The 20,551-nt window shown below is 47.6% G+C and overlaps 6 protein-coding genes across 6 annotated transcripts; 3 read left to right on the forward strand and 3 right to left on the reverse strand.

Moving 5' to 3' along the window:
* Positions 1-134: 134 nt before the first annotated feature.
* On the reverse strand, positions 135-1,821 carry N7469_001251 (cytochrome P450; the record flags this gene model as incomplete). The annotated part of the gene is made up of 4 exons (XM_056640171.1): positions 135-306; positions 355-524; positions 580-1,683; positions 1,744-1,821. The coding sequence occupies 4 exons, from the start codon at positions 1,819-1,821 to the stop codon at positions 135-137; spliced, it is 1,524 nt and encodes a 507-aa protein (XP_056505928.1).
* A 743-nt stretch (positions 1,822-2,564) lies between these two features.
* Positions 2,565-5,170, reverse strand: N7469_001252 (uncharacterized protein; the record flags this gene model as incomplete). Its single annotated transcript, XM_056640172.1, has 6 exons — positions 2,565-2,649; positions 2,703-4,376; positions 4,432-4,772; positions 4,801-4,915; positions 4,957-5,049; positions 5,151-5,170. 6 exons carry the CDS (start codon positions 5,168-5,170, stop codon positions 2,565-2,567), a joined length of 2,328 nt encoding a protein of 775 aa, XP_056505929.1.
* Positions 5,171-6,501: 1,331 nt separating this feature from the next.
* N7469_001253 (Hsp70 family protein) lies at positions 6,502-8,788 on the forward strand (the record flags this gene model as incomplete). Its single annotated transcript, XM_056640173.1, has 6 exons — positions 6,502-6,528; positions 6,617-6,743; positions 6,815-6,880; positions 7,009-7,816; positions 7,842-8,277; positions 8,315-8,788. The coding sequence occupies 6 exons, from the start codon at positions 6,502-6,504 to the stop codon at positions 8,786-8,788; spliced, it is 1,938 nt and encodes a 645-aa protein (XP_056505930.1).
* A 4,680-nt stretch (positions 8,789-13,468) lies between these two features.
* N7469_001254 (uncharacterized protein) lies at positions 13,469-15,061 on the forward strand (the record flags this gene model as incomplete). The annotated part of the gene is made up of 2 exons (XM_056640174.1): positions 13,469-13,861; positions 13,943-15,061. The coding sequence occupies 2 exons, from the start codon at positions 13,469-13,471 to the stop codon at positions 15,059-15,061; spliced, it is 1,512 nt and encodes a 503-aa protein (XP_056505931.1).
* An 895-nt stretch (positions 15,062-15,956) lies between these two features.
* On the reverse strand, positions 15,957-17,282 carry N7469_001255 (S-adenosylmethionine-dependent methyltransferase; the record flags this gene model as incomplete). Its single annotated transcript, XM_056640175.1, has 3 exons — positions 15,957-16,687; positions 16,991-17,152; positions 17,222-17,282. The coding sequence occupies 3 exons, from the start codon at positions 17,280-17,282 to the stop codon at positions 15,957-15,959; spliced, it is 954 nt and encodes a 317-aa protein (XP_056505932.1).
* An 891-nt stretch (positions 17,283-18,173) lies between these two features.
* faa4 (long-chain fatty acid-CoA ligase FAA1) lies at positions 18,174-20,421 on the forward strand (the record flags this gene model as incomplete). Its single annotated transcript, XM_056640176.1, has 3 exons — positions 18,174-18,613; positions 18,688-19,109; positions 19,187-20,421. The coding sequence occupies 3 exons, from the start codon at positions 18,174-18,176 to the stop codon at positions 20,419-20,421; spliced, it is 2,097 nt and encodes a 698-aa protein (XP_056505933.1).
* Between the last annotated feature and the right edge of the window lie 130 nt (positions 20,422-20,551).

The raw sequence follows: 20,551 nt of genomic DNA on the forward strand, positions 1-20,551 counted from the left end.
CAACTCCAAGTTAGGGTTTACTTTATTTTTAATTTTGAATATTTTGCAAACACATGATGGCATTACATCAACTTCTAAAAAGTGTCAGGGGTACGATCATATGATTATGCTCATCAATATCTATCTCATTGCATCTAATCAGCCTTGCCTTGCCTCAATGTTAAGTTCACTAGTAGTGGAGGTTGATGGAATGAAACGTAGGCTCTCTGCTCATCCGAGTATCTTCTTCTGCTATCCGGACTAATTTCAATATCAAATCTCCAGAGAGTGCGAGCAAGAATCAGTTTCATATTGTCAAAGGCAAATCTAAAGGCTATTAGCGTTATCGAATATTTGTTGTCGCGCAGTACTCACTTTTTCCCTATGCAACTTTGTGGCCCGACAGAAAATGGCTGAAAAACGTCTTTCGCATCTTTATTGAATTGTGCGTCAACTCCGAGCCATCTTTCGGGGAGAAACTCGGCTGGTCTTGTGAAATTGCTTTCACTGTGATAGGCGCTCCAATGGCTAACGTTGACAACAGTCTGTAGATCTTAGTACGCTGACTTGGCCCTCGGTATCATTCTGTCAGAAGCTCACCTTTTCGGGTATAAGCAAACCATCTATCACGGCCCCACTGGCATTAGTTTCTCTTGGAAATCCGTTCGTGATAGGGGGGAAAAGTCGAAGAGTCTCTTGGATCACAGCTTGAAGATAGACTAGCTTGCTTATAGATGAGACATCTATGTCATGCTCATGCTGGAAATTGGCGTGGAGCTCATTGACCAGTTTATCCATCTTTCCGGGGTGTTGCAATAGCAAATAGGTGGCTGAGGTCAAAGCTATTGAAGATGTTTCTCCTCCAGCGAGTATCAAGATACTAGCTTGCTGTTCAACTTCATCATTTGTAATGATACCACTATCTCTGGCTTCAATCAACGGATGAACAAAGTCCAACCTATCTATCCGCCGTTTCATGCGCCGCTTCACCTTTTCCGCTGTCAACTTTCCGTGGTCTTCCTTTTGTTTGATGAGTGATGAAGGTATCAAAGTCGCAAGAAGTTTGTTAAGGGGGCGGAATCTATGAACCACCTGGAGTAATGTAGCAATATAGAAATAGTCTACCACAAACTGAACCCACTCATGGTAAGAAGATGCCTCCAAGCAACCAAAAGATTCCCCAAAAGCAAGGTCACCAATCAGATCAAAAGTGATATAGTTATACCAAAGTCTTAAATCTAATTGCTGACCCTGAGTAGCATGCTTCTGTAGTTGATGCAAGAAAAGATCAACATTCTTCTGCAATATAGGCTCTTGTAAGGCCAGAGCTCGAGGTGAAAATGCCGGATTCATAGCCTTCCTGAGTCGCGCATGGTTTTCGGTATCAGCCATTGTCAAGGTCTGTTTATCAACCAACATATCATTGAAAAATGTCTTGTCTCGGGGGAGTGGCGGGCTTCCATTGTGTCTAGCATAGATATCATTCCAAGCGGCCGGCGAGATGAAGGATAGTTCATTCGGACTTATCCGAACCACGTTGCCATACTGTTCGTGGGCTTTATGGGTGAAAAGATGGTATGTTCCATTCAACTGAGCAAATGCCACGGGAAATGGCGATGCTGCATAGAGTGTAGGCCCCGGGAACTTGGCCAGTGGATGCAAATAGACATTATAGAAAATCTTCGTGGCAATTGCGAGTACAGCCTGTCATTCAATAAATCATTAGTAGATGTGTATCGAATTTGAACGGGAACTTCAACTCACCAGCGACAGAAAAAGCAACCACCAAGCTGTAACAGGCTTGTCAACACTTGCTAATTGAATTTCCTTGAAAATCGACATTATTTTGTCTACCATATCTTCCATATTCAAAATTACCCACGGGTTCTTTATAAGTGGGTGACCTACTGGGGACTTCGGAAATTTGAAGAAGCTCACTGCATCTGACTCAGTCTTGAGCTAATTCATAGCAATATTCTATACCAGACAATATTTCCCCTTTTGGAAAGTGAACTAAATCTAAGCGAACTTCGACATAGACTTGGATAATGGCGGGGTCTTGGAAGATTAGCTTAATTTGGAGTTTGCCATGTCGCTTGCAGGTCTAGCGCTTACTATGGCTTGGCAAGGTTATTGTTTGTCTGATAATATTCGCGCATACGAATACTAGTAAATATTGACCATAGAGTGACTGACTACCAATAGTATTTTTACTAGTTATTGTAATGTTACAATGTGCATACATGGAAACTCAGAAAGCTTAAGCCAAAGACTCATCACGTTAAAAGATACCATGCGAGCAAGCTTTTGTACCAAACAAGTCATCCAAAGCATCAAATAATCTGTGCAAATATCACATGGCAAATGAACAAGTAAAAAATACGCCCTCCAGGCACCAGAAGAATATGCAATAAAGACATAATGCGCCAATGTTCAGAAACCCAGATTCCATAAGATAATAACTCACCCATATTCAGCAAGAGGTGCGGTTAACCTCAAAATTATGACAAATTATAGTAAACTACCAGCAGACTTCATTGAACACGTAAAGAAACACTCAAGGCATGCAATCTTCGATGAGAAAATCATCGACAAGAAAAGATAGGAAAGGTCTTGCGATCTTGGATGTTGAGTTGAAATTCGAAGATTCCCTCCAATGTCGCAACATACCTATTGAGATATTAGATAAAACTGGCGCTATCACCGGGATTAAATTCACTTACAATGTTCTTCCATCAATTCCCCAGCCTACCCCGGCAGTGGAATCGGGTTCCTCGGCACCGGAGCCATGAATCAAACTTCTTTCAGGGAGTTCGCTAATGACATTTCGTACCCACGCGGAGTTCGCCTGTTCAAGACCTGCTATCTGCCGATGTAAGGTTTCCCGTTCCAACGAACGCACATGATCTCGTTCCGCCGAACGCTCGTGTACAGCATTTGCCATGCGGCGCTGACGTCGAAGACGCTCCGCTGCGACATTGGCCCTGATCTCGTATGTAGATATACGAGAAGGGTCGAGTCTTCTATCCCGCGCTAAGGATTCGATCTGTGGCAAGCGCTCAGGTCGCCGCGGAATAGAGCTCGATCGTTGAGGTCGTCGACGAGACGTCTCGGGTGTGAATTCATACTCGGTATTAGGCCCAGGTGGATCGGCCGGCCTTGGTGGTAGATCACGAGATTGGGAATCACTATAGAGTTCGTCCGGATCAGCGGTCACACGGGCCATAAGGTCCGCTTGAATTGATGTCAGCTCGGACTGTGGCGATGAAGTCCACCGGTGCGAGCTTGATTGTCGATCTTGGCTAGCAGATCCAGGTGATCTATTGCCCTGGGAAAGAATTATTGATCCCTGTCGTCTTGGCCGGAACGAAGAACGCTCGGGTCCAAGTCGTTCCAGGTGGGCATCCACAGTAGGGTCAACGGCATTGTATGAATATCGAGGTGAAGTAGGACGGGATGTGCGGGTGGCGCCATCTGTGGAACCATGATGGCGTGTACGAGCGGCTAATTGAGGGTGCAAGCCAGCTCTAGATGGTCGGTCTGGTCGGTCTGGCCGTTCAGTGAAACTTTCCTCTGCCCGTGCTGTCCATCGTGCAGTGTTGAGGAAATCCAGAATCAGTCTCTCACGATCAGTAAGATCTTGGGTTAGGGAGTCGCGTGAAGAAGAAGCCTCGTTACCATCTCCAATGCGTTCATTCAGAGGATCGTCAGCATCGGTTTCAGCTCGGGATGCGAACTCGAGGCTCTCATCGTCCGAAAGGCTCATGTCGGGATAGTCGAGCAGTCGCTCCGTATGAACTTTTTGCATAAATGGCTCGTTGGTGTCCAGGTGCAAGGTTTGTCTTCGCAGGAAGGCTTGACGAACATCGGCCACGCCGGCTCGGCCACGTCCTTCCAACCAAACCAACAAATCCCATGGTTCAGGGGAGAAGGCCATGCAGCGTACAGCGCCCCCTTCGGAAGAAGGTCGAGTAGCGGGGAATTGACAGAGGATAGGCGTCTCGTTTTCTGAATATCGCATAGGACTGCGAAGGAGCTCTGCATCTAGGACCGTGACAAATCCGGACTGGGATCCGATGGCACATAAATGACTGGACGGGGAGAAAGCTATTGTGAAGCAGCACGCATCATCCACTTTCGATCCAATATCCAGTTCAACACATCGAGATAGCTCCCACTCCCATGCCATGATCTTCTCAGTATCCTTCTCCTTTGACGATGATAGCTCCCAGTCTCGAATGATGTTATAGAAGTACGCCCGGTTTTCATCTCCCACGGCAGCGAGCAAGGTATGGTCTGGCGACACGACTGCATAGTTCATGCAGAATGGATGGTGAAAGACCTTGACAACCACGGTATGGGTGAGTGAATAGACCGTGACCGTTCGGTCGTTGTTACTATAAACTAAGATCAGTTATGCAAGGGGTATGTGATCTATAAACGATATCATACCTTATTACCATTACATCCTCGGGAGCAGCATCCTTTTCAGTTCCGGGAAATCTATGGATAGTGACGGAATTCACGATACTTCCTCCGAATTTATGGCGCTCAAACTCTGGCCACAGTCGTCTTGTGGGATGTCGAGCCGACGATGGACCGTCGGTCGAGCTTTCCGGTGTCAACAACTGTGAAGACGGATCAAAGCCCAGGGGTAGAGCACTATCCACATCTGCTGGTACGTGTGTGGGAGGGTCTCCCTCGTGGGCCTGTAGGTCCCTTTCATTAAGCTTCAGAAAAGCGCATTCTCCATTCTCGGGGCCCCCCCACTGCGATCCACCCATGGCCGGCCGCTAAGCATCGTGGTTCGAACGGGATAACGGCGATGTCCTCTCTTTTCTGTGCGGATATGTGAATCGCATACACTATTCTTTCGACGACAACATAGATGCGATCGGGATCGGCAGTACTGATGTAATGGCGGAGCTGGTTGTGACTAACCGTTCAATGGGTGTTAGCTATTACAAGGCATATCACCACAGAAAGAGCGGGTATACGGACAAGTTGGGGATTCTGAAAGGGAAAAAGCGCCGTTTTGTCGGAAGAATGAGAGACTCGGTTGGGCGATGTCTAAGACAGTTAGAGATGTAAATATTAACGGTCGCTAGAGGCGGGGGATAAGAAAAGAGGAGGTGAGGGGGGGAAAGGAATGCTATGATCGGAGGACTCACGGGATCGAGTCCGATGTCATCTTGAGTAGCTAATCCAAGCACATTTCTCCCTTTTGATAATAAGATGATACGATGAACCGAGAGTGACAAGGGCACGAAACAGCCCAGAATGATCTTTGAGAGTGCGTTGTCCACGAGAGCTGAGGTCGCATGCGCTTTCAAACGGATGACGTAAGACTTTGGAGCTCTAAGCCGTGGGGAGCCAAAAGCCCACGAATGCGGTGGTTGCGCCGAAAGCGACGGTGGCGGTACACTCAAGTTTACCTAAAACTAGGTAGTTTTGAGTTGTTCCATTGTTTTGAAAATGAATGAGGTTTCAGATAATTGAATAAATAAGATAGTTAAGTAAACAAGTGAGGTCTGTCTAGACTATCTTAAATTGGATTTCAAAATCCGGAGATTGCTAGAGTGCCCACTCTATGTCTATGCGGGAATAATATATAAAGTCGAGCCGCATCATAAAAGACCACAGCTCATCTCAGGCTGAATGAGGTCCACAAAAAGTATCTACTAGATACTGTGCCTACCTATTACTACCAAGAATGATTTTCCAGTAGATGGAGCTGGGACATATCGGATATCCCAAGCTTTGTAGGGGCAAGCCATGTCCGGCAGTCTACTGTAGCCCAGTCGGAGTCCAATTTATACTGCAGCCATCGATATCTCAACCAAAGGACTCGTCCTCTTCTCAATGAACCTTCGTTAAGTCGAAGCACCGAGGAAGAAGGGTCATACGACAGCTAGCTCCGGTGGATCCTCCTTGTACACAAATGCAAGTTCCCCAAGTTCCAAGAATCTTGTAGACACCGAGTGCCGGATTGTTGGGTAGGTGAATCGTCAACGAGGCCAGAATCGCGTAGATCGGAGACGCTTGCCGGTTGACCGAGGCAATTGCCGTCGAGGTATATTTACTGTACTCTGGTCATAGATTCTTTCTATGTACCACTCACCTCCGTATGATGGAAAGGCTAAAGGAAACAAAAAGAAAGTGATAGAAAGACACCCTCCCTCACTCCTTTGAATACAGTAATAATTCACCATACTATAAACAGTTAATGTACTGTAGAAGACCGGAGAGTCGGCCGGTTAAAGCTGGAGCTTTCCAACTTCATCATCGGGCGGTGAGGCCGGGACGGGGCGCCACGCTGATTGGCCGGTCCCGTGATTCCACGCAGTTCGACGACTTGCCGACCTTCTCCGTCCAGTTTTTCTCCCTTTCCTTTCCTTCTTCTCTACAATCTTCTCCATCTCCTTTCTTCTTCCTTTCCCTCCCTCCCCTAATCCACTCTGCGATTGAGTCGTCGAGTGTCTTCCCCTTTTCTATTTTCTGTATTACTTAATTTACCTCACAATGTTTGCTTCTCGCATTTCTCGCGCGGTATGTAATCCTTTCCCGCCGGGGAAAAAAACCTTTCCAAAAGGTCACGCGTCGCGAAACAATTCCATCTAACTTGCATTCATTATAGCTCCCCCGCGCTACTCTCGCTGCTCGCGCCCCTACCCCCAGAATCCCCAGCACTGCTTTCCGCCGATGGAACTCGACAGAGGGTGGCGAGGAGAAGGTGAAGGGCCAGGTCATCGGTATTGATCTGGGTAAGTGACATACGACCTCAGGGTACCCTGGTTTATCCGTTGTTACCATTACTAACATTCATTAATTATAGGTACCACCAACTCTGCTGTCGCTGTCATGGAGGGAAAGTCTCCTAAGATCATTGAGAACGCTGAGGGTATGTGAAAAATTTTTTTCCCATTCGAACGGGCCAAGGCACCATCTGCAATCGCTGGAATATTTGGTCAATTCCATCAAAACAATGTTTTCTTTAGAAATGAAATCGCTAACTAAGTATCTCTACAGGTGCTCGTACCACTCCCTCCGTCGTCGGTTTCGCCGAGGATGGCGAGCGTCTCGTTGGTGTTGCTGCCAAGCGTCAGGCCGTTGTTAACCCCGAGAACACTCTTTTCGCTACCAAGCGTCTCATCGGTCGCAAGTTCACCGATGCTGAGGTCCAGCGTGACATCAAGGAGGTTCCTTACAAGATCGTTCAGCACACCAACGGCGACGCCTGGGTTGAGGCCCGTGGCCAGAAGTACTCTCCCTCTCAGATTGGTGGTTTCGTCCTGAACAAGATGAAGGAGACTGCCGAGGCCTACCTCAGCAAGCCTGTTAAGAACGCCGTCGTTACTGTCCCTGCCTACTTCAACGACTCTCAGCGTCAGGCCACCAAGGATGCTGGTCAGATCGCTGGTCTGAACGTCCTCCGTGTCGTTAACGAGCCCACCGCTGCTGCCCTCGCCTACGGTATGGAGAAGGAGACCGACCGCGTTGTCGCTGTTTACGATCTGGGTGGTGGTACTTTCGATATCTCCTGCCTGGAGATCCAGAAGGGTGTCTTCGAAGTCAAGTCCACCAACGGTGATACTCACCTCGGTGGTGAGGACTTCGATATCACTCTGGTCCGTAACATTGTCGAGAACTTCAAGAAGTCCACCGGCATTGACCTGTCTAATGACCGCATGGCCATCCAGCGTATCCGTGAGGCCGCCGAGAAGGCTAAGATTGAGCTGTCTTCTTCTCTCCAGACTGAGATCAGCCTGCCCTTCATCTGTGCTGATGCTTCCGGCGCTAAGCACATCCAGGAGAAGATGACCCGTGCTCAGCTCGAGTCCCTGGTTGACCCCCCTCATTAGCCGCACCACCGAGCCCGTCCGCAAGGCTCTGAAGGATGCCAACCTCAAGTCCTCTGACATCCAGGATATCATCCTGGTCGGTGGTATGACCCGTATGCCCAAGGTCACCGAGTCCGTCAAGTCCATGTTCGGCCGTGAGCCCTCCAAGTCCGTCAACCCCGATGAGGCTGTCGCCATCGGTGCCGCCGTCCAGGGTGCCGTCTTGGCTGGTGAGGTCACTGATGTCTTGCTGCTCGATGTCACTCCCCTGTCTCTCGGTATCGAGACCCTGGGTGGTGTCTTCACCCGTCTGATCAACCGTAACACCACTATCCCCACCAAGAAGTCCCAGACTTTCTCCACTGCCGCGGACATGCAAACCGCTGTCGAGATCAAGGTCTTCCAGGGTGAGCGTGAGCTTGTGAAGGACAACAAGATGCTTGGCAACTTCCAGCTTGTTGGCATCCCCCCCCGCTTCCCGCGGTGTTCCCCAGATTGAGGTCACCTTCGACATTGACGCTGACTCCATCGTCCACGTCCACGCCAAGGACAAGTCCACCAACAAGGACCAGTCCATCACCATTGCCTCCGGCTCTGGTCTCTCTGACGCCGAGATCCAGAACATGGTTGATGACGCCGAGAAGTACGGTGAGCAGGACAAGGAGCGCAAGCTCGCTATTGAGGCTGCCAACCGTGCCGACAGCGTTCTGAACGACACCGAGAAGGCCCTCAAGGACTTCGAGGACAAGCTCGACAAGGCTGAGGCTGACACCATCCGCGAGAAGATTGCCACTCTCCGCGAGTTCGTCGTCAAGAACCAGTCCGGTGAGGGCACTGCCACCGCCGAGGAGCTCAAGGAGAAGACCGATGAGCTCCAGACTGCTTCCCTGACTCTGTTCGACAAGATGCACAAGGCCAACAACGAGCAGCAGCAGCAGCAGGGTGAGCAGGGTGAGAACAAGCAGTAAAAGCTGCCTTCGTTCTCTCATCTGTTATAACCCTGGTCACTTGACTGTGGCCTCTGTATTTTTTAAACGCCATTTTCATTTGTTTTCTTATTCTCCTGTTTCGCATCAACTGTACACATATTTTCAATGCCCTCTATCCCCCTTCTTGTTCTGGTGTATCGGTGTTTCATTGCCAACTTGTATGATCTATTATTTTTATTTCTCTTTCTTCTTTTGCCCATGTACCCCTCTGGCAACTCTTGAGAGTTAGATCAGAGAGAGAGTATGCCGGGATTGTCTAACATTGTATCTAATGACATTACGGCAAGGGGGCACCAAAAAAGGTTGCGGGCTTTTGGCTATCTGGTGCATGTGACAATAGAAATCGGACAATTCTCCTCTCGCTTTTCCTTTTGGCTTCCCTGCATTCATTTTACGGTACGGAGTCCTGTAGTTCTGTAAACAAGGTTGTTTGATTCTCTTTCGCAATTTCCAAGATTTATATGGACGAGCGTTGTTACGTCAGCCGCTACGCATGACGGGCCATGCAATCAATCGGATCGTCCTGTGGAGATCCAGGATAGGAGCCACTAAAGATGACTACATAGACCAACTTCAGCCTGACATTCTGCAAATGTTGAAGAGAGAACAAATGATAATAAGCAATCGCGGTTGTACGCTGTTCAGTTCCGACTGTAACCTGCACGCCAATTTATCTGTTGTACTGCAAATTGTACATGGGGCTTGTCTCTGTATGTTGGGAAGCTCGACACCTACCTACTAGGCATACCTAGTAGGCGGGCGCTTGACAGTATGTGTACATTCATCTGTATGACAGTTGGCCTGGCCACACAACACCTTTGATCAGCGAAAAACGTCAGTACCGCCAATGGCAAGGTATAATTGATAGGTCAGAATAAGTAGTATGTCTGACACACGAGCCCAGCCGCTCAATAATCCAATCTATTTCAAGCCGAGTCTCGGACAAGGTTGCGCGCGCCCTGCAAGGTAAACTAGTCGAGCTAGTTAGATGGACCAATCGCCTCTAAAGCCTTGATTCCTTGCATTAATGCGGCTGCGGGTCCAGTTGAGTATTTATTTGAGGCGGAAAAAACGGAGAAGGGCGATGGTTGTTATTCTCCTCGGTGGAAGTCCGATTGTTTCAATTATGTGTAAAGTAAATTGGCCATGCACATTGAATATTTTTCTGTAATGATCAAATGTAGCTCTTTTAGCCGCCAAAGATTTTCGTTCTGCTCCTACGCTAGTGTACTTAGTACATATACAGCATACAGTAATAGACTTTTTGACCAAGTATCGCATGGAAAGACTACTATGTATATCTTCACTAAATCTTGTTTTTGTTGAACTACGCCAAGAGACCGTCAAAAGTCCCATTTTAGTCAAAGCATATGTACTTGTTAATATGTACATACAGAGTACTACTCTGTACTGTACTATGTACATAGTAAACAGCCAAAATGATTGATTAGGAGAAATGGAAATGCACAATTTGACCTATCCTGGGGCCAATCTGAACTCGAGCTGCCAGTGCCAGTGCCAGAATGAAGCAATGCTACAGACCCTCCTGCAACGGCGCGCTCGACGAGCAAATCATCGTTGTACACACCAGTTGGGCTTCAAAGTGGGTCTCTTTTGCAATAATGATGTTTGTGAATTACGAGGCCCAAGATCCAGTCTGACTGAAGTGGAGAGAGGGAGCGAGAGCGAAAAAGGGAAAGGGATGAAGAAATTGAAGTCCTCCCGGGTTCAACAGAATCGATCATTGAGGGAAGACGTTTCCATTTGACCCTTTTTGCTTTGCCCCCCCCTGCTTCATATCATCGAATAGTGTACTACATAGTAAATAAAGTAATTAGCTGTATATGTATGTACATATACACATACGGAGTAATGAATATCCTGATTATCAAGATGGGTTCCAAGGAACCGTAGTATGAAGTATGGAGTAGTATACTCCATTCAGGATACATACTTGATTCCAAGAACAAAGGACTTCAGTACACAAAGAATGTCGAAATTTCTCACTGGATGAGACGTGCGATCATTCGTCGATCATCGTGAGACTTGTGAGACCGTCCACCTTAGCGCGCCCCTAGTGCAGTGTTGGATGTATTTCCATCTAGTCTCCACCCGGAAGAAAAATCAAACTCCCCTCTGTTCTCTTACGGCGTCTTACCCAAAACTCTTCCTCATGTCCCCATATAAACTATGTACTATGTACACTACAATGCAGGCCCTGGCGTCTGCTCCATTCGCTCGCTTTCTTGAGAAAGTCATTTGATCTCGACCCATAATAAATTAGCTGAATCCCTAGAGGGGCCCAGAAGTATTTCCTTTCCTTTTCCAGCCTGGTAAGGCGGAGCCACTTGGCACGCTTGGAGCAAACCAATTTCCCAACCCCGTATAGATTTCTAATTCGCATCGTCGATTCGGATTTGACTCCTAATGTTTATTATTTTTTGATTACTGTACAGATTACATTTTGGGTACTCCGTATGGAGTACCTTTCCACGAGTTCATTTGGATTGCCGAAGTGGGCACCTTTCTCCAGCCAGACTTTTTTTTATAACTCCCCCCCCTCCCAATTATTGTGATTGTTTGGGTCAGGAACCCGTAAATTGCAAAAGGAGATTCATTAATACAGTACTTTTTTTTCACCCACATCAACATGTACATAGTACATAGTACTATGTACAGCACATATATAGTACAATAATCAATAGTCCGATGTTGCATTGCCATAATCACTTTGAAAGGGATAAAGTACAGTACTTCTTCAGCCTGATACCTCTCCGAATTCCGAGTTTACTACGAATACAGCCGAGCAGGCCGATGACCCTGGGCGATGTTGGTACCGATGTATTTCGGCCACTAGACAAATCGTGTAACTCTTTACAAAAGGCCGGAAGAAATGATCATTCTGCAGCTCCACTTAGGACCACATTTCAACGATTCCAGTAACTTCGACTGGAGCCATTCTCCTGCGTTACCTAATGATCTCCCGCCATGGACATCGCGTCTTGGCAGATGACGGTAGATCTGTGGGTTTCCATTGGCAGTCCAGACCGGAATTCACAAGAGCTTCCTTAAGCTAATTTACCCAGTACGGATGTACTCCATCTGAAAGTTCCATTGGAGTGTACAATTCACCCCCCCCCCCCCCCTAAGAAAGGTAATTTATTGAAGGATCAATGGTTCAGATTTCTGTCTCCGAGGAGCTCCTCCCATAATGGTGTCATTGTAGCCCGTAGTGGAAGTTACCATATATACTGATAGTATCAGACAGTGCAAGCCTTTGGAAATGGGAATGATGGATTTAATGAATTGATATTCAATATTTTGCTCTAATTGACTGATTCATCCTGCGGTGTGCCTCTCGCTGTTTGTCAAGTGTAAACAGTAGTCAGACATGGCGGTTTGAGACTCATCACTTCCGACCAAATTCAGTTGACCTATGAGCTACTGACCCCTGATGCGGGTATAATCCTGATGTGTCTACTCCATACATACATACACTAAAATCCACCGCTCTCTTTAGGGGTGTATGAATTTGTTGGTGTCTTGGGTGTGTTCCCTGGTACGTGAAGTACACCCACTGGTGTACCTGAGTCCGGTGGAGACAGACAAGCGGGTCAATGAAATTGGGACTGAAAAATAGAAAGAGATGAATTGATCTGGTTTACAGCTGGTAGTATTCGTAAAATAATTCATCTACTATAGACATTCATACTGTATGAATCATACAGTACATTAAACACAGGACCTTTTTCACAGAACACTCACTGTCCGGTATTGCCCTAAAGTCAAATTGTATGAATTATGGAGTACGGAGTAGGGATTTGCAATTTTCAATCTCCAGGAAATGAGGAGTTGTGATTGTTGTGATTTGATTACATCGGGTCACTAGCGCTAAGCCAATCCATGGAATGACCAGCCAGTCATCGTCCACTAACCGTATGTCCCCAAACTGGTTTTGCTTCATGCTAGACGCACTAGGAGCGTCACAAAGTATGATGATACGCCCATCCTGGCTAGCCCTTCTTTGATGAACAAATGATCTAATTCCCAGATCGCGATACGAAGTCAGAAAGTACCATCCTGTTGGTACATGTATGTACAGTACTCTACCGAGTACCCTTCTATTCTCTCCAACAGACTTGTCCAGCCATCAAGCCCCCTAATCAATGGCGGATCCCTTACTCGCCCGTTACGAGCATTTTTAGATTTTCGAGATAATGGGGGTGCAGCCCAAGGGTCGCGCTAGTGGATATTGTCATTTCTTATTTGGATTTATTTTATTGGAAATTCTTATTTTACTATTCTTATAATCGATGGGGTTTGATGGGGACGTCTGAATGTCAATCCTTTCCTAACCGTCGGTCCATAGATCGGGTATGGGTCTCCTCTGTCTCTTGTCTCATTCGCACCCACCCAACTCCTGCTTTTGCTTCTGCTCTTAGCTTCTTTTTTTTTTTCTATTTTGCTTTTGCAATTTTAGTTTCTTTACTCTTTTCGTCTACTCTTATTTTCCTTTCTACACTTCCCTCGAAGAAGTTATCTGTTGCTCACCTGGAGCTTTTTCCTTCTCAGCACGGTCTTCGTTGGGCCCTGAGAGGAACCTGATTCTGGAGGATAAAAACAAACTTATTATACTTGTACAATAATAAACATCACACAATGACGGCAGCACCTCCAGTGCCACACTCTGTACCCGAAGGCGTGAATGGCGCAGGACATTTGCGTTATCATCCCATCGCCATGAATCCTAACCCGCCTCATCCACAAATGCCACCTCCGGATCAACTGGTGCAAAACCATCATTTCCGTTATTTTCGACCACCGCAACCGTTGCACGATGGGCCAGGCCCTCAAGGCCCTCAAGGCCCGCCAGGACCCCCGCCAGTGCCACAGCATACTCCATCTTCTCTGGAACAGATTGAAAACCGCCTACGACAGTTGGAGCACGAGGAAATGAACCGAATGGCTACTCGTAGTCATATTTTAGCAGCTCGTAAACGGGAGGATGAAGAGTTCCGCAGGTTAACAGAAAGTGCCGAGGCTGAGGAGGAGGTATGTTGAGAACTATACCCTCTGCGTGACCCAAAAGTCAATACTCTCTTTCTTGTACCAGTATGCTGACAAAACTTACAGGATCTTCGAAGAGAGAGAAAAAGAATGAAGAGGGAATCAATGGGCTTAGGCCTAAATGCAGCTGCCGAATCGCCGCCGTTGCGTCCGACACCACCACGTCGTCTGTCCGAGACCAGTGCAGCGACTACTCTTGCATTCTTCAAGCAGCAGAGTCCTCCTGAGCCTCGTCAAGTCCCTCTTCCGCCTGCTTCGCAGACGCCAGGTCCCCCTCCTAGCATGCCTCCTTCTCATCTTCATCAACCTCATCCTCCATCTCACCCCCATCCTCATCAACCTCATCCTCCATCTCATCCCCATCATTCCCATCACGCTCCTCCTCTACCACCAACCCATCAACAACTCCAACATCCGCAGCCTATAGTTCCTCATGATTCCCTCAATAGCGTCGGATCAATCCGCCGCAAGCAAAAATACACCATCAAGAATGTCGAGGCATGGGGCGAACGCCATGGCCGACCTGCCGCGCACGATCCATCCGGCCGGGCTCTATGGAAGCGTCCGTCAGATGGCAGCTTGGTCTATCTGACCTGTCCCATTTCAGGTTGCGGAAAGAGTGATTTCGTCACGCTCCACGGATTTATGTGCCACTTGACGAAAAAGCACAAGGACCGCACATTGGGTAGTCAATCTCGAGCCCTAGAAATGTGCGGTATCGTTTACGACCCCAACTCTCCACTACCGCCTGTAGCGGCCTCAAATCGGGGCTCAATGGAGGACAGTCCTGCTGCCATGGACCGTGACATCGACCCTGAGGAGGAACTGGAGTCTGAATCTGATATGGACGAGTCCCACGATGAATACCGTGTCAAGACCGAGGTGACAGATCGCTCTATGCCTGAGAACGAGGAAATTTCTCCCCGTGAAGAACCATCTCCACTCACTAAACCCGTTCTTAACGGCTCGATCAAACAATCTATTCATTCCATTATTGACCGCACACCGGAAACCGAGCCCCGCGAGGCGCTTACTTCTCTGCCTCCTTCCGAACCAACCTCCCAAGGCCCCACGCCTCTCTCTGAATCGACTATCCCTGCAAAGCGAAAGTATGAAGTGCCGTCGCCTCGTGCATCTGAAAAGGAGAATACAGAGCCTAGCAAAGAGGAATATACCGCAGAGTGAAAAAAAAAGAAACACATAATCACCTCTCTATCTTAATATAGTCGGCTGAGTAAATCCACTGGGATGCCCTTTACCGATATTTTGTCTGATATGAAACTTTTTATTTTGCATCTGTCATTTAATTTTTGAGCATTGTGCGGATTTTGTCTCGTCGACCTAGACATTCCTTTTTGCTTTTCTCAATACCCTTATGTTTATTGTCTGGGTGGATTGTTTTATGTCGTCTATACTTTAATTGCATGCTGGTCATTATTGGTGATTTATGGGGACCATAGTATAAATCAAGCATTCCCGATACGGGCTTCATATCATTCAATTTAGAGTTCTGAAGTATGCCTGTGGAATAGTTGTGCATGTTAGCCCTGATGTAGGACATTCATGAACCCAACATTTTGGCTAATATGCTTTACCTGAACCTACTTGGGTAGCTTTCAGGGATGCTTCTTGTAGCCTAAGAGCAGTAAAGGCGAGTGCTCAGGTAAATTATAATGAACTGAGTGCTACATATGCAACTTCATAATAACCCAAAGAAGTTTCTATACTTACAAGTAGAAGGAAATTCTGATAGACAAGAGCCGATACTGCCCCTGCCGTATCCGAGTTCTACTAAAAGACATCCATGATATGTATGCTACTAACTAATCCATTTGTGTAGGACAATGTTGTCAACTATCAGTACTTTGATGCCAAGCTCAAAGCTACTAGTAATAGCAGCTAATCAATGAAAGCCAAGCGAGTACCCCTGGAGCACATAATACTCCCACGAGTATCTGTAATGGGTAATAGTCTAACTCTATTTACGCTGTCGTAGAGCGGAGGTCTGAACCTTGGCAATGGTTCTGTGAATGTTCTATAATCTATATCATACTATACAGTTCTATCAACATATACCCTATTAATTCTTCCCCCGTGCCAATAAAAGATGCACGAGATACCCTGTCCCATTCTTAAGGCTTTCCCCCAGGACATCATCACTCAACTTCCACACGCGAAACTCTCGCAGCGTTTCCCGCAACCAGGCCTCAAACACATCCGGCGCCCTCTGCTGCTGCGCAATGATACAGATAGTCGGCTGGCGGGTGGACTGTGACTCTTCTGATGGCTCGTAGGCCGGGCGTAACCGACAAATCTCAGCACAGGTACGCACGAAAGGAGTGACTAGAGCATCATTGTAGATACAATCACACGATAAAAGAAGATCAAAGCCTTTATCCTCCTCTACGCCGGCCTCCATTTCATTGCCGGCTTCGATGCACCCTTTTAGCAATTCAGGTTGATCGAGTTCCCAGTCTAAAGTCGTGAAGGTAACATTGCTGGTTGCATTCTGAGAAGATTGCTTTTTAGTGGACTTTCCACCACGAGTCTTGGCGCTTTTGCCCTTTGCAGACGAAGTACTATTCACGGAGGTATTTTCTTCCAGATTGGTACGGAATAATCGACGGACATATTCTTGGTCTGTGGCTAGATAGTGGTTGACAGACGGCGCCAATGCCAAGGCGACCAGGGCCGAAATTCCACAACCGAGCTCTGTAACGACGGAGGCCGAGGAGAGAACGGAGTTTGTCCAGAGAGGATTGGAAGGGGAAGATATCCAGTCGGCGAGAAGGGGTGTGATTTTCCAAAGGACTAATGTGAGGAAGAAAGGAAATAGATAATTAGCTACGACTCAATCGAATGGGATTATAAATTGGACAAATGCAGGACGCGGTATGCATCGGAATGAGGTTCTTTGCTAAAAAAGATTCACAGGCCCCTGTCAGGGTCTCGCGAGCGTAGACCGAAGCCGAGGTTCACAGCATAAGCCAAACAGCACTGCTCTAGACTCTCTCGGAAGATAACACAACTGCGGGGTGGAGTGCAATTGGAAAGTCCGTGCATGACCGGGGGGAGGGGGGGGGATGTTGGGGAGATGCAGATCCTGGAACTAACCTGCTCCTGTGGTACCTCCAACTCGTGTGGAAGATAGCAAAGTTGGTGATTGATGAATTGTATATTCGTCTCCACGGATGGTCACATCAACCGTCGCAGAGCGAGGTTCGACGAATCCCAGATTGCCCGTGGGAATATCCTGACTGAAGAGAAGGAAGGCTTCTGGAGAGGATGAGTTAATGAATGATTTATGATCTCCATTCGACTGATATTTCAGGAAGATCTGCCTACCTTCCTCCGCATCGGTGACTTCCTCGCAATTGGCGAGTAGCGCTTGGAGGCGAGAGTTCATGATAGATGAGTTCAAAAGGGCAACAAGTTCGAAAGTCGGGTTCAATTACAGGAGAATCACGGGACCAGTTTGTATCCGATTTTATATCCCCCTCAACCTTGAAGGCCCTACACTTTTGCATACTGTCTCAGCCATTTCGTTGTTATAATATATTGTTGTATATCGTATATATTGTATAAAATGCTTATTCTCAGGTACAGTGCCATTTGCCAGAATCAAAACTCGGGCATCTCCACAATGTGTTGGGCGGACCAGCCCCAACAGAACAGCAAAAAGGAACTGATCGACCGTGGATAAACACTAGCAACGAAGCTAACTCGGATGTTCGCTCGCCTATGCAAAGTACAGTATGTTGCTATGTACTCCCTAATGTTGTCTGTACATAGTATAGTAGTTCAGTCATGAAGAACAGACCTTCTGCCTCAATTTATTTAATTTAAATTAAATCAAACAAAAGTCCGGGTAGTCCACAATTATACAGCAGTTAGTCCACTTCATTCCGCAAGGCACTAACTCCATCCGAGGTGCGTCATTCGGATAGCCCAGCCACATCGCGAACGGGCACTCTTGCTAGCTTCTTCCCTAACATCCCCCCCCCCAAAGAGAGAGAGAGAGAGAGAAAAAGAGACATTATCAGTCCTCCTTTTTTCTTTCTACATTTTATATCTACCCCATCCTACACAACACTCTGGGTGAATAACAGAAGAATAAAAGGTATCTCAGCATCTACCGGTGTTTTCCCGGTTGTCTCTCCTCCCCCCAAGACTCCTCCGACCTCCGCTAACGTCACTCCTTCGAGCTAGTGGATTTTTCTTCGACCTCTGACCTTGCGATCAGTCGTTCCCCTTTCCTTTCCCCAATACCTTTTCGCTAGAGATCTCACCTGTCAAGATGTCGAAGCGCGATCTCCACATTCAGCCGCGCATGGTGAAGAAGGGCCCTTTCTCCGTGGAGGCCCCCGGTTATGAATCTGTCGCGGGAGAGACGATTCCTCGCCGACACCCGGCTGCGAAGGATGGTCTCATCTTACGTCCTGCTGAGGATGTCGCTACCACTTATGACAACTTCCGTCGTTCTGCTCGTTTGTTTGGTAACAACAAGGCTGTGGCTTCTCGTAAACTGATCAAGGTCCACGTGGAGAACAAGAAGGTCAAGAAAGTCATTGATGGTGTTGAGCAGGAGGTTGACAAGAAGTGGTCTTACTTCGAGAAGAGCGCTTACTCTTATAAATCATTCCTCGAATATGAACAACTTTGCCTCCAGCTTGGTGCTGGTCTGCGTAAGCTGGGTTTGGAGAAGGATGGTCGCATTCACCTCTACGGTGCGACAAGGTACGCCTCTATCAACTCCAGCGAAGGACAATATATAGAGAATCATTGAACTAACCCAAATATTTCTCTGATAGTGCACACTGGCTGGCCATGTCACACGGCGCTGCGTCCCAATCTATCACCATTGTTACCGCTTATGATACCCTGGGCGAGGAGGGATTAAAGCACTCCTTGAAACAGACCTCCAGCTCTGCCATCTTCCTCGATCCCGCCTTGATCACCCCTCTTACCAACGTCCTGAAAGATATCCCCTCCATCAAGCACGTTATCTACAACACCGACGATGAGGTCAAGCAGGAGGATCTGGACAAGCTGAAGAACGACTTCAGTCACATCAATGTGCTGAGCATTGACGATCTGCGCAAGTCTGGCGAGGAGAATCCAGTTGACCCTGTTCCTCCCAAGCCCGAGGACTTGTGCTGCATCATGTACACCTCCGGCTCTACCGGTCCCCCCAAGGGTGTTTCTTTGACGCAGGCTAACGTTATAGCTGCCAGTGAGTTGAACCCAAATAATGCCAACTTAGTAGAAATTTTGGAGATCCTGTTTGCTAATTGAAATTGCTTTGCTTAGCTGCCGGTGTCAACGAGATCGTCGGTCCATACATCGGCCCCAATGATTCCCTCCTCACATATCTCCCCCAGGCGCACATCCTAGAGTTCATGTTTGAGAACCTTTGTCTATTCTGGGGTGGATGCATGGGATACGGCAACCCCCGTACCCTCTCAGATACCTCCATGCGGAACTGCAAGGGCGATATTCGCGAGTTCAAGCCCACTATCCTGGTCGGTGTACCCGCTGTGTGGGAGACTGTGAAGAAGGGTGTCCTGAACAACCTGAACAAAAACAGCTTCATCATTAAGGGCATGTTCTGGGGTGCCATGGCCGCTAAGAACTTCTTGCTGAACAATGGGTTCCCTGGTGCTGGTTTTGGTTCTTCACTTCTGGATGCTGTTGTTTTCAAGAAGCTGAAGGAGGCTACTGGTGGTCACCTTCGTATTATGATGAATGGCGGTGGGCCTATCTCCAAAGATACGCAACGTTTCTTGTCCATGGCTATTGCTCCTATGATCAGTGGTTATGGTCTTACTGAGACCTCTGCTATGGGTGCTCTGAACGACCCACTGGCCTGGAACCCCAATGCTTTGGGTGAGGTTCCTGCCTCGGTCGAAATCAAGCTTGTGGACTTCCCCGATGCCGGATACCTGACTAAGAACTCCCCTCCTCAGGGTGAAATTTGGATCCGAGGTGGCAGTGTGACTTCAGGCTACTTTGACAATGAGGAAGAGACCAAGGCTGCTCTGACCGAAGATGGTTGGTTCATGACTGGTGACATTGGTGAATTCGACTCCCATGGCCACTTAAACATCATTGACCGCAAGAAGAACCTGGTCAAGACTCTGAACGGCGAGTACATCGCCCTTGAGAAACTCGAGTCTGTTTACCGATCTTGCCCTGTCGTCCAAAACATCTGTGTCTACGCCGCTCAGGACCAGGACAAGCCTGTCGCTATTATTGTGCCCGTGGAGGCTGCCTTGAAGAAGGTTGCTAATGAGAACGGCGTCGAAGGTGACACCCTCGAGTCCCTCGTTCACAACGAAAAGGTGCAGCGCCTTGTCCTGCAACAATTGCAGAGCTCTGGCCGTGCCGGCGGTCTGAAGGGCATCGAGATTATCAGCGGTGTCGTACTGTCTGATGAGGAGTGGACTCCCCAGAATGGCTTCATGACTGCTGCACAGAAACTTCAGCGCAAGAAGATCGTCAGCAAGTATCAGGCCCAGGTCGACAAGGCCTACGGCAAGAAATAAAAAAAAAGAGCAGCAGGTTGCTGAATCTCTATTTTGGCTTACGTATTTCTCATATTTGTCACCTTTTTTCGCACTTTGTTACCCTCTGTGTTTTGCTTTGTTCTCTCTTCTTTGTGATCTTGAAGCTGTG

The sequence above is a fragment of the Penicillium citrinum genome (assembly GCF_028827155.1).
Source record: "Penicillium citrinum strain IBT 23319 chromosome Unknown utg000001l:1.0-4955037.0:1.0-4956770.0, whole genome shotgun sequence".
NCBI lineage: Eukaryota > Fungi > Ascomycota > Eurotiomycetes > Eurotiales > Aspergillaceae > Penicillium > Penicillium citrinum.